The following is a 12,966-nucleotide window of genomic DNA, read 5'->3' on the forward strand; positions in this document are numbered from 1 at the left end:
CTACTATTTAAGAAAGTGAAAGGATGAGCTTTGGGGAAAGGAGAAACTAAGTTTCATTTACACCGCTCCTTATGATAGTAGCAAAACTCTAAGAAAGAAACTGTGAGGAGGGTGAAGAAGAAATGTCTCACCAGCACCCTGGCGTGGAGGTCCCCACAGCACAGTGTGACAGACATGGACTCTGGGCCAGGTCTCCTGGGCTCAGAAGCCTGTTGGGAACCTTTCTGTGCCTCTGTTTCCTCCTCTGTCTGTCTGTTGCTGTAATAGTAACTGTTGTTTGAGTTGTAGTGAATACTGAGTGAATCTGACAAAGCCCTGACGGTCGTGCCTGGCTCAGTGTCAGTACACTTGGTTCATAGTTCTGCTGTTCCTAATAACACAGCTTTCTCAGTGTTTGGGCATCTCTCTTTCAGGTCCTTATGGTTTCATGTAGTCTATTTCACACAAGTGTGTCCAGGTGAGGTTTATGCCTTGAGACCCTTGTTTGTTACTGAAATGCCAGCATGAGAGAAGCAGCAGTCCTGTAGTCCTAGGAGCCTTCCCAACCACACCGGAATCGCCACCCTGGCCCCTGCTCAGTGTCTCATCTAAGAGGCTGCAGGTCTTGGTTTTGTGGCCCAGGATTCAGGGTCAGTCTCAGGGGGTGTGCATTCTGACTTTGAGAAATGGCAGTTCATCTTGTCTAGTTAGGTTCTGTGCCAAGGAGCTTCTCTTTCCTCAGCTCTAAAATGGGGATCCCCTCGGTTCAGTCGCTGGGGAATCAGATGTGGAAATCTCTCCATAGAGAATGGAGAAGGAGTTACAGCCACCACTGAGGTGGCCCATCCTGTTCCCTTGAAGGCAGTGACCACAGCAGCAAGGTCAGCTCTCCCTGAGGCAGTGTGTCTCTTTCCTCAGAGTGTGAAGCATGTAAGGACATCATTGAATCCGTGCTGGGGGAGAAGCTGATGTTTGAGGTGCAGAGGCCAGCAGAGAAGCTGGCAGAGAAGCCAACGCTGGATGAAAGGCTGAGGTGAGGAGGGCAGGAATGTTCATGGCAGGCACAGGGCACAATGTTATAAAAGAGGCGGAGAACACCGACTGGTGAATTATGGACTCCAGTTATTCTTCAGGAAGTGATTTACCTTGCTTTTAAATAAACAAATGACTTGAATCACATCATGAGATTCACTGCGTTCAAGTGAACCAGTGGCACTTGGCTCATTCACAATGTTGTGCCGTTGGCACCTTATTTGCCTTTAATCACAACTCCCTCCTGACTGACTACATCCTAAAATGCTTTCTTGACCCTGTCATTCTTATGTTCTTTCCAATTCACACCAGCTATGCTTGTCCAAACTCTATGACTGGCTGTGTCATTCACTGGACAGTACTTTGTGTTGCCACATTAGAAATACAGAAAATACTTTGTGTATTTTTTTCCTGAAATGGGCATGGCCGAGTGAGGACCCGAAGAGACATCTTCGTGATGCAGATTTAGGAAGCCACTGATGCATGCGTGTAACTCCATAGTGTCTGACTCTTCATGACCCCATGGACTGTAGCCCACCAGGCTCTCCTGTCCATGAAGTTTCCAGGCAAGAATACTGGAATGAGTTGCCATTTCCTTCTCCAGGCAATGTTCCTGACTCAGGGATCAAACCTGCATCTCTTGTGTTTTCTGAACTGTCAGTCAGGTTCTTTACCAGCTGAGCCACCAGGGAAGACATTAGGTTATCTTTATAGAAAGACAAGATGACTGGAATGTCACGGAATCTTACAAGAGTACTTTCTGATACAGAGGAAACCTTTGTTTACCTTCTTTCTCTTTGACATAGGCCAGTCATCAGATATGGAGTAGGAAATGGCAACCCACTCCAGTATTCTTACCAAGATGACCCGATGGGCAGAGGAGACTGGTGCACTATAGTCCATGGGGTCGCAAGAATCGGACCCAACTGAGTGACTGAGCCGGTCATCAGATATGTGCCAGAATTCTGTTTCGAGGTCTCCTTGGGGATGTTCTCACAGAAATCCCTGTCTTTCATCTAACTCTTTGCCTTTTACAGTTGTGTCTTCTTTTCCACCTAGGACGTGTGATGTCCTGATTCGAAGTCAGGCACGAGAGCTGACCCAGTTACGGCAGACACTACGGGATGGGAAAGATGACTCTGTCCTGCTCAAGCAGCGCCTCAAGGACCTCCTCACCCACAATGACCTGGACAACCACCAGGGGCAGGGCTTCCGAGAGAGCCTGTCTGAGGGATACCGACTGGCAGAGCGCCTTGCCTGCAAGTTCAATCCAGGTGAGGGGGCCACGGGCCCTGATAGCACTGATCCTCTCCTAGGTCTCCAGTAGATAAGATGAACACCTCCACTAGGAATGTTTATCAGCTTTCTTGTTTCGTGTCCTATTTGGGGCTATGTAGGAGCAGGATTGTCTTAAGAGGACATAGGAGAAATGCACAGGGTGGAGGTCACTGTATCCCAATGGTCTGCTTCCTCCCTGATGGACCATGGCCACTGGGGCAGGAGGCCACATCCAGCCAGCATTAAAGCCCAGAAAGGAGGAGGTGACAGGAGGCCGCTTGTGAGAGTGAATAGAGCCCTAGATGAAGCTTGGAAGTTCTCAGGTTCCAGGCTGAGTGCTGTGTGTTTAACTATGTGAGAATGATTGATTTTTCTCATGTTAGTAACTGTTTTCTCATCTGTAAAATGGATGAATAATCTGTTGATGGTAGCTATAATGATTAAATTTGGGAATATTTACAAATGTACTGCAGAAAAAAGAAAACCGTTCACTTTGTCGTGTTGGTTAGGTACTTGATAGGGTTGGACGTGGTGCTGGGAAAATGATTTAAACTGGAGCACTCACTTTCCATGGAGAGACTTTCCCAGAGAACACACAAAAGCCCCCTTGAAGAGCCAGGATGTTCCCAGATGGAGGGATGTGGGACGTGATTGTTCTGCTTACAGAAAGGAGGGCATCTTGTGAGACCTGAGAAGGTTTATAGAGGCTGTGTCTTTGGCAGAATTTGTGGCAGGATGGACAATACATTTGCAGGAGTGGAGGTAGAAGGTAGACAACGTGAGGAGATATAAGGAAGAAAAGACAATTCAAATGTTTGCCCAATTTCAAGCAGAAGGCGTCCTGAGGATGATCTACCAGTTTAGAAAGAGACTGCCTGTTGGATCAGAAATCCATGCTCGGGCAGTTGTTTAAAGACAATACATTAAAACTTCCATACAGTATTAACTCACACATAGATATTTATGACTCTGTGACCATATGAGTCCCTGTGTTTGCAGTGGGAAAAGTGACTAGAGGCTGACTGGATATTTTTGATTTTGTTTGCAGAAATTTATGAAGATGAAGACGATGAACAAGTACAAGAAACACTAACCCCCAGGTAACAATTCACTATCCATTCTGCTCAGTCACTCAGTCATGTCCGACTGTTTGTGACCCCATGGACTGCAGCACACCAGGCGTCCCTGTCCATCACCAACTCCCAGAGTTTACTCAAACTCATGTCCATTGAGTTGGTGATCCTATCCAACCATCTCATCCCCTTCTCCTGCCTTCAATCTTTCACAGCATCAGTGTCTTTTCAAATGAGTCAGATGTTTGCATCAGATGGCCAAAGTATTGGAGTTTCAGCCTCAACATAGGTCCTTCCAGTGAATATTCAGGACTGATTCCCTTTGGGATGGACTGGTTGGATCTCCTTGCAGTCCAAGGGACTCTCAAGGGTCTTCTCCAACACCACAGCTCAAAAGTATCAGTTCTTTGGCATTCAGATCTCTTTATAGTCCAACTCCTACATCCATACATGACTACTGGAAAAACCATAGCTTTGACTACATGGACCTTTGTTGGCAAAGTATGCTGTCTAGGTTGGTCATAACTTTTCTTCCAAGGAGTAAGCATCTTTTAATTTCATGGCTGCAATCACCATCTGCAGTGATTTTGGAGCCCCCCAAAAGAAGTCTGCCAGTGGTTCCACTGTCTCCCAATCTATTTGCCATGAAACGAAGGGACCAGATGCCATGGTCTTAGTTTTCTGAATGTTGAGCTTTAGCCAACCTTTTCACTCTCCTCTTTCACGTTCATCAAGAGGTACTTCAGTTCTTTGCTTTCTGCCATAAGGGTGGTGTCATCTGCATATCCGAGGTGATTGATATTTCTCTTGGCAATCTTGATTCCAGCTTGTGCTTCATCCAGCCCAGTGTTTCTCATGATGTAGTCTGCATGTAAGTTAAATAAACAGGGTGACAATATACAGCCTTGATATACTCCTTTTCCTATTTGGAAATAGTCTGTTGCTTTATGTCCAGTTCTAACTGTTGCTTCCCGACCTGCATATTGATTTCTCAAGAGGCAGGTCATGTGGTCTGGTATTCCCATCTCTTTCAAAATTTTCCAGTTTGTGGTGATGCACACAGTCAAAGGCATAGTCTGTAAAGCATAATAGATGTTTTTCTGGAACTCTCTTGCGTTTTTGATGATCCAACGGATGTTGGCAATTTGATCCCTGGTTCCTTTGCCTTTTCTAATCCCAGCTTGCACATCCGGAAGTTGATGGTTCACATATTGTTGCAGCCTGGCTAGGAGAATTTTGAGCGTTTCTTTACTAGCGTGTGAAATGAGTGCAATTGTGCAGTAGTTTGAACATTCTCTGGCATTGCCTTTCTTTGGGATTGGAATGAAAAACGACCTTTTCCAGTCCTGTGGCCACTGCTGAGTTTTCCAAATTTGCTGGCATATTGAGTGCAGCACTTTCACAGCATTATCTTTTAGGATTTGAAATAGCTCAACTGGAATCCCATCACCTCCACCAGTTTTGTTTGTCGTGATGCTTGCTAAGGCCCAGTTGACTTCCCATTCCAGGATGTCTGGCTCTAGGTGAGTGAATACACAGTCGTGGTTATCTGGATCGTGAAAATAATTTTTGTATAGTTCCTCTGTGTATTGTTGCCACCTCTTCTTAATATCTTCTGCTTCTGTTAGGTCCATACCATTTCTGTCCTTTATCGAGCCCATCTTTGCATGAAATGTTCCCTTGGTATCTCTAATTTTCTTGAAGAGATCTGCAGTCTTTCCCATTCTATTGTTTTCCTCTATTTCTTTGCATTGATCGCTGAGGAAGGCTTTCTTATCTCTCCTTGCTATTCTTTGGAACTCTGCATTCAAATGGGTATATCTTTCCTTTTCTCCTTTGCTTTCCCTTCTCTTCTTTTCACAGCAATTTGTAATACCTCCTCAGACAGCCATTTTGCTTTTTTTGCATTTCTTTTTCTTGGGGATAGTATTGATCCTTGTCTCTGAACAATGTCACGAACCTCCATCCATAGTTCATCAGGCACTCTATCAGATCTAGTCCCTTAAACCTATTTCTCACCTCCACTGTATAATCATAAGGGATATGATTTGGGTCATACCTGAATGGTCTAGTGGTTTTCCCTACTTGCTTCAATTTAAGTCTGAATTTTGCAATAAGGGCTTCATGGTCTGAGCCACAGTCAGCTCCCGGTCTTCTTTTTGCTGACTATATAGAACTTCTCCTATTCTGGCTGCAAAGAGTATAATCGATCTGATTTTGGTGTCGACCATCTGGTGATGTCCATGTGTAAAGTCTTCACTTGAGTTGTTGGAAGAGCGTGTTGCTATGACCAGTGAGTTCTCTTGACAAAACTCTATTAGCCTTTGCCCTGCTTTATTCTGTACTCCAAGGTCAAATTTGCCTGTTACTCCAGGTGTTTCTTGACTTCCTACTTTTGCATTCCAGTCCCCTATAATGGGTTTTAGTTCTAAAAGTTCTTGTAGGTCTTCACAGAACCGTTCTACTTCAGCTTCTTGAGCATTATTGGCCGGGGCATAGACTTGGATTACCGTGATAGTGAATCATTTTCCTTGGAAATGAACAGAGATCATTCTGTCTTTTCTGAGCTTGCATCCAAGTACTGCATTTTGGACTCTTTTGTTAACTATGATGGCTATTCCATTTCTTTTAAGGGATTCTTGCCCACAGTAGTAGATATAATAATCATCTGAGTTAAATTCACCCATTCCAGTCTATTTTAGGTCTCTGATTCCTAAAATGTTGGCGTTCACTCTTGCCATCTCCTGTTTGACCATTTCCAATGTGTCTTGAAACATGGACCTAACATTCCAGGTTCCTATGCAGTATTGTTCCTTACAGCATCAGACCTTGCTTCCCATCACCAGTCACATCCACAGCTGGGTGTTGTTTTTGCTTTGGCTCATCTCTTCATTCTTTCTGGAGTGATTTCTCCACTGATCTCCAGGAGCATATTGGGCACCTACCCACCTGGGGAGTTCATCTTTCAGTGTCCTATCTTTTTGCCTTTGCATATTGTTCATGGGGTCCTCAAGGCAAGAATACTGAAGTGGTCTGCCATTTCCTTCTCCAGTGGAACACATTTTGTCAGAACTCTCCACCATGACCTGGCACGGCATGGTTCATAGTTTGATTGAGTTAGACAAGGCTATGGTCCATGTGATTAGATTGGTTAGTTTTCTGTGATTGTGGTTTTCAGGCTGTCTATCAGGAGCCGGTAATGTTAGGGAAAATATGGACAGGGTCACAAAAGAACACTAAGTAACTCAAGAGAGTGACATGCCAGATGTAAGTATAAGCACAACTGCACATGGTATTAATTTACTTCACTCAACCCACATGGAAATGACAGTGTAACTTGATTGCTGTCTCTCTGGCTACTTGTATGTATGACCCAAGGTGAATGCACACCCTTAGGATTTCCTGTACACAAAGAGAGCATCTGTTCTCTTCTAAAGTAAGTCCAAGTGAGGTAAATATCTATTTCTACACAGTTGTTTTAGATCCTTGGAAGGAAGGTAACTAGCAAAGGGATTAGTAGAGAATCAACTAGGAAAAATAAACCCCAGGACAACTGTCCCTCCAAAAATTGGTTGTCTGTGACAATAGTAAGTGAAAGAGGCCTTGGAGGCCTTTCAATTACTAAAGAGCAGGTAGAGGATCTCCGAGAGTTTATAAAGCTTTAATATCTGTATTCACTTCACTGTGCATGCTCAGTTGCTCAGTCCTCGCTGAATCTTTGTGACCCCCATGGACTGGAGTATACCAGGCTCCTCTGTCCATGGCATTTTCCCACCAAGAATCCTGGAGTGGGTTGCCATTTCCTTCTCCAAGGGATCTTCCTGGCCCACGGACGAAGCTGCATATCCTGCATTGGCAGGCAGATTCTTTACCACTGAGCCACTGGGGAAGCCCTTACTTGCCTACTTTGTCTTCAATTCAACATGACTTAGGACCCAGTGGAAGCACTTGTGGTGGAAGTTCCTTTGTGCTTCCTGTTCCTGAAAAGATCTTCCTGGGATGGTTGAGTCTCCTTCCTCATCAGAGGTTTGTGGCCGGTTTGTAGGGTACCTACTTCTCCCCCTCTCCCATCCCCAGACAGACACACTCCAGTTCATATAAGAGAGGATAGTTCCTTCTCTCTTTAAGGGGCCTGCTCTTTTACCCTCTGTGACCACGCCCCATGCCTCCTGTCAAAACCAGCCAGAATGGCTTGCAGTCAGATCTTCATTTAATTTTCTGTCATTCCTTTCCCATCTGGCACAGCATGGAGCTGCAGGAGGTTGAAAAGAAGGAAGTGCCTGAAGAATGCAAGGATGAATGTGTTTTGATGCCTTCAATTCTCCAAGGAAGTTCTGACAACCACCAGCCTTACAGTAATGACAAACTTCAATTTAATGAACTGGAAGTAGACCTTGGTCCAGATGGAGCCTGTGGTTGCTCTCATGCTAAAGAAGATGAAATGCCAACCAGTATCTCAGGTAGCCCCCGTATTATCTGTCCTCACATGCTCTGTAGACCAAGGAAGGTCATCTCTGAGGACAGGTTGCATAGACACATCTTCACTGAAACCAGGGACAAGGGTCTGTTATGGAGCACAGACATCAGGTGGGTCAGGGAGCTTTCATTCTTTTTTTGGCTCCAGGCTTGTCTCTGTCACCCTGACCCCAGTGTCAGGCATTCGACCCAAATCACTTGTGACAGCGCTCACCCACCTCAGCAGCAAATCCACAGGAGGTGTCTGTCAGAACTTGTTTGGAGCCAGCATGTTGTTAGCTGCAATGATCTGATTTTGGTAAATGTTCCTGGGCTCTCCAGAAATGATGACAGACTCGCCTCTTTATAAGGAGAGCTGATTTCCAGGTTTTGTTTGACTGCTCTCAGCCCCAGTCCCCCTTTTCTCGATGTTGGCAGGTCTTAGCTAACATGTCATCTGAACACCAAGACAGATACACTTGTACCATTGCCTTGCTTGGAAGTTTCCATGAAGCAAGGCTGGGCTCTGGCAGTTCCTCCAGCCTTGAACGGCGACGGCTGTGTGGCACCAAAGATTCTTTTTGATTTGGGGGTTAATACAATTCACTGGGCTTCCCTGGTGGCTCAGATGGTAAAGAATCTGTCCTCAACGCAGGAGACCCAGGTTCAATCCCTGAATCATGAAGATCCTCTGGAGAAGAGAATGGCACACGCTCTAGTATTCTTGTGTGGAGAATTCCATGGACAGAGGAGCCTGGTGGGCTGTAGTCCATACAATCACAAAGAGAGAGACACTACTGAGCGGCTAACCCTTTCACAATTCACCCATCACTCTAGTCTCAAGTATAAATTCCTCTAAACCATCAACAACCACGCAATCTGATGGGATTAAGCAGTACTATAGAAATAATTCTAGAACATAACAGCTCATGTTCTAGCATCTCTGTGGAAAATACATTTTTACTGCTTATACAGACTCAGAACAAAGGATGTTGGGAGAGATACCACATCAAGCAGCAAATTTCCTCGATGGGTCTGGAAGCAGTCCAGTCTCATTCTCATAAGACTTAAGTGTCCTAGAATATCCTTGGTGAAGAATTATGTTCTTCCAATGAGAATTTTAATGTCCTTGTTGTACATGTATTTACTGAGTAGATATATGCGAGGTCTGATTTGCTTATTATGACCTTCTGTCTCTGAATTTCCTACCAGACAATGAAAATTATCAGAAGCTAGTGAGTGGACAAGAGCTCACATTTCCCAGGTAATTTGAAGATCTGTGGGCTGTGAATGTCAGTAGTGACAGCAGGAGACCTCAGATCCAGAGAAAAAGAGAGAGTACTCTATGGAACTCTTTCATCCATCCATTCAACAGCAATTATCTCTAACTGTGTTGTCTATTTATGCTTCACAAGTTTGTGCATTTCCACTTTTTAATCCTTCAAGTTGAGTAATGTACAGTGAGTTGACCCAGGTGAAATAACTAAACCTGGGCGTTCCCATATTCATGTGTTTTCTCCTGAGTGGCTAAAGTAGGGTGAGATCCTATGGGTCTTGCACTGGTTTGGCATCAGCATGTTGGTAAATATTGGGTTTCAAGGGAAGAAAATAGAACAATATTCATATTACAACAGAATATTGAAGAAATAGTTCTTGAAAGCAGAATATCTAGTCAACAACACTTTTTTTCTCCAACTCTGAAAAACTGATTTTGAAGTCATATTTGTGCAAATAAAAATTTTAAAATTAAATGAAATAGAGTCCAAAGTCAAACAAATCTTTAACTTCATAAAAGCTGTGTTCACTTGGACACAGGCTATTCAGTCAACATAGTGTGTGCAGAAAAGTCTGAACCACTGCCCCAGTCCTCTGTGTGTGCTGGGGACCATGACGTTAGCGTGTAGGGAAAATTGCGTCTCCTTCTTCAACTGCTGGTTGTGTGCCCAGTGCCCAGAGAACCTGCTGTCTGTCTCCCACCCCATGTCAGCCACCTTCCACTCCACATCAGGAGGAGTTACTTCCCTCCTAAAGGGGCCTGCCCTTTTGCTTTCTGTGACCACTCTCAATGCCTGTCAGCAAAACCAGTCAGATGGCTTGGGGTGAAATCCTCTTAATCTTCTGTCATCCCTTCTCCATCTGACACAGTGTGAACTTGCAAGATGATGAAAAGAAGGTGGTGTTCCAGCAACCCCAAGATGAATGTGTTTCAGTACCTTCAACTCTCCAGGAAGGTTCTGCCTGCAACCAGCCTTACAGTGATGGAAAATTTGCATTTGATGAAGAGAATGTGGCGTCTGCCGTGGACGGAGCCTGTGGTTGCTCTCATGCTGAAGAGGATGAAATTCCAACTGGTCTCCCAGGTAGTCTGCAATATATCTGTTAGTCTACTCTGGGAGAATTAACCCCCTTTGAGAGACCCTGTGCTTCCATACTGAAGCCTGATTTGAACCAGACTCTCACTGCATTTACAGTGAGACTTTCTGTGAACGAGCTTTGCTCAGTTCCCAGTCACAGTTGTCCCTGTGGGGAACCACTCTACCCAAGGCGGTCCTGCCAGACTCACGTGTCCCTCAGCAGTTGTGGCACAGGAGGTCCCTTTCAGGCTTCCTAACTTTGGATGGACCTCTCATCTCACATGAAATGCTTGAATTTTCATTTCTGGGTAATGTCCCAGAGTTCCTACCCCTGTCCAAGGCTTTTGGCAGTCTTGTTTATATCTTTGGAGACGCCACTACTTTGGTTCACTTCTGTCAACCCATAGTCTCTCTCTCTTCCTTGGACTCACCTTGTTCGAAGTTTTTCTGAAACCAGAAATAAGCCACACCGTCATCTTTTGGTATGATTCTCTGAGGTAAGGCAGGGCCTGGAACTTCCCAACCTGATGAATGGCCACTGTTTTCAGCTTTGAGTTTCATTTGACTTGATGGTGTGTGGATTCCACTCCCATTTAATCTCAGTGTGTAATCACTTACCCCATTAGTAAACAGCATTTCAGATGAAAAAAGCCTGAGTATTATAGCAGGCTGAGGATGTAGCTTAGTTGTTCCCCAGGAACTGTGAGTAAAAGGATGCATTTAGCTATTTGCACAGACTCAGGACCAGGATACTCTGCGAGTGACACATCATATCAAGGAAATTTGTCCAATAGCTCAAGAAGGAAACCCAGTGCCACCTTATGAGGCTATTTCTAGGGCCTCCTGGATTATTTCTGTCTGAATAGCCTGTTACCACATGTGAAGATAGGTACAGGTTTGGGCATTTGTGAAGGGAATTTGCCTGATATAACTCTCCTGTTAATTTATTTACAGAAAACCGGAATGATCTCGATGACCTGAAAGGACCAGAGGTGGTTGCCCCAAGGTAATTCTGAATATCTGTGGGCTCTTTGCACAGTGATGACCTCTGCAGACCTCTGATCCAGGGAAAAACAGGAAGTGCTGAATATACTGTGTCGTCAGTTTTGCCCACCACTATTATCCTTTCTCATAGCGTTCTCTGCGTTCACTGTGGTACTTCTATTGTTTCCCATTTCTTATTTACTTGTCAAGTTTAAAACCCAAGTCAGTTGACCCAGGGGACCTAAGTCAGAGTGGTGTTTTGCATCAATTTTTACCGCAGGGGTGGTTTTAGAGTGAGAAGCGTATCTGCTTTCTGTTTGTGTTAGCGTGCTGGCATGTGTGTCACAGTAGTGTCAATGCAATGTGAATGGAAGTGTGAAAGCCACTGTTCTGTGTCCCTGTGTGTGAGGCGGGACTGCACCATCAGAGGGAATTCAGTCTGTTCATCAGCCTGTTATTTGGCTGGAGCACTGAGCACCTGCTGTTCTTCCTTTCTTCTGCCCTGTCAACCTCGCTGTGTCTCACACACAGAGTTTTCTCGCTAATGGATCGGACCCTCGGTGTGCTTCACCACGCAAACATTCCATCAGAACCAGATAGGACTGCACAGTTTCTCATCATCTTGTCTTAATCGTCTGCCCTCCCTCCCCCACCAGGTTCAGCAGACAGCTGCCACAGCTGAGAGAGAACGGTGTCCCAGGGGACTCTCTGGATGAATATGCTCTGACTTACTCGGTTCTTCCTAGCCTCTCAGACTCCTTCTGGCCTTATAGGAGCGCTGCTGTCTTCTCACTTGAGGGTGTGGATGTCTCTTATGCCCGGGATGTAACCAGTGAGTATTTTCTTGTGATGGAACTCCACCTGGACGCCCAGGTAGTCTCTGGACCCTGTACTCCTCGCCTCTGGGGTGCTGAGATTTGTCCTCCCTGTTGGAAGCTCTGTAGACAGTGATTTGAATCAGACTCTGTGGTAGAGTTTTAAGTACAGACCTCAGGAGAGTCTGGGAACTGTGCTTTCTTTTTCATTCAGGTGAAGCCTGTGGGCCAGGCTCCAATTTAGATCACGGACGCAAGGCTTCTGTGACACACTCACTCACTTGAATGAATGCAGGTGTCTGGAGATGACTGGATTTTTCCTGATTCCCATGAAAAGTCTCTTCTTGCCTACATTACTCCCATTATCATACCCAAAGTGTCCCTGGAATTTCTGTGCCTTTCTAGGGGTGCTAAGAGCCTTAATAATTTCTTGCTTCCCTGGTGTCACTGCTGTCATCCCCAGTGTTTGTCTCGTCTAAATTGCATTCTTTGCAAACCAATAAATTGGGCCACAGGATCCAAAGACCCCTCCGATGACCTTGCTTGTATGTTTCCATGAAGCAAGATAGAGCCCTGGCATTTTCGCACCTGATGAATGACGGAAGTTTCCGTGGAACAACTAGGATTCATGTGATCCAAGGTTTTGTTCATTCCACTCATCATTCTGATAAAGCAGTCAGCATATGGTGAGAAAAGTCCGAGTATTACAGTATTCTGCTAGAATGCAGTTGGGCTATTCCCCAGGCTCTGTGGGGAAGATGAATCTTTACCTTTTTACTCAGACTTGGAACTGAATACTGTGGTGAGGTTCTACCAGGGCAGGGAGATCTTTCCTGATGGCTCAGGAAAGCAAACCAAGGAGAATCTGAGAGACCCACCTAGAGGCTTCTGGAATATCCTTCTTAAAGAGCCTATCATCTCACTGCCGATATTGTTGTCCCCGTGGCAGTATTGGACCCTGGATTATTAATTTACACAGTGAGATCTGCTAAGTGT

At 45.1% G+C, this 12,966-nt stretch overlaps 1 protein-coding gene across 1 annotated transcript in view; it reads left to right on the forward strand.

The window, feature by feature from the left end:
- LOC129535561 (NBPF family member NBPF4-like) overlaps positions 1-12,966 on the forward strand; it is a 319,223-nt gene that overhangs the window by 285,198 nt on the left and 21,059 nt on the right. The window contains exons 11-18 of the mRNA XM_088835766.1: positions 898-1,012; positions 2,071-2,285; positions 3,338-3,389; positions 7,608-7,822; positions 9,030-9,081; positions 9,963-10,177; positions 11,126-11,177; positions 11,812-11,987. Coding sequence (XP_088691892.1) covers positions 898-1,012; positions 2,071-2,285; positions 3,338-3,389; positions 7,608-7,822; positions 9,030-9,081; positions 9,963-10,177; positions 11,126-11,177; positions 11,812-11,987 — 1,092 coding nt within the window. The remainder of the gene's footprint in view (positions 1-897; positions 1,013-2,070; positions 2,286-3,337; positions 3,390-7,607; positions 7,823-9,029; positions 9,082-9,962; positions 10,178-11,125; positions 11,178-11,811; positions 11,988-12,966) is intronic.

Source organism: Moschus berezovskii, chromosome 4 (assembly GCF_049115385.1).
Source record: "Moschus berezovskii isolate FMDL1 chromosome 4, NW_MosBer_1.0, whole genome shotgun sequence".
In the NCBI taxonomy this organism is placed as follows: domain Eukaryota; kingdom Metazoa; phylum Chordata; class Mammalia; order Artiodactyla; family Moschidae; genus Moschus; species Moschus berezovskii.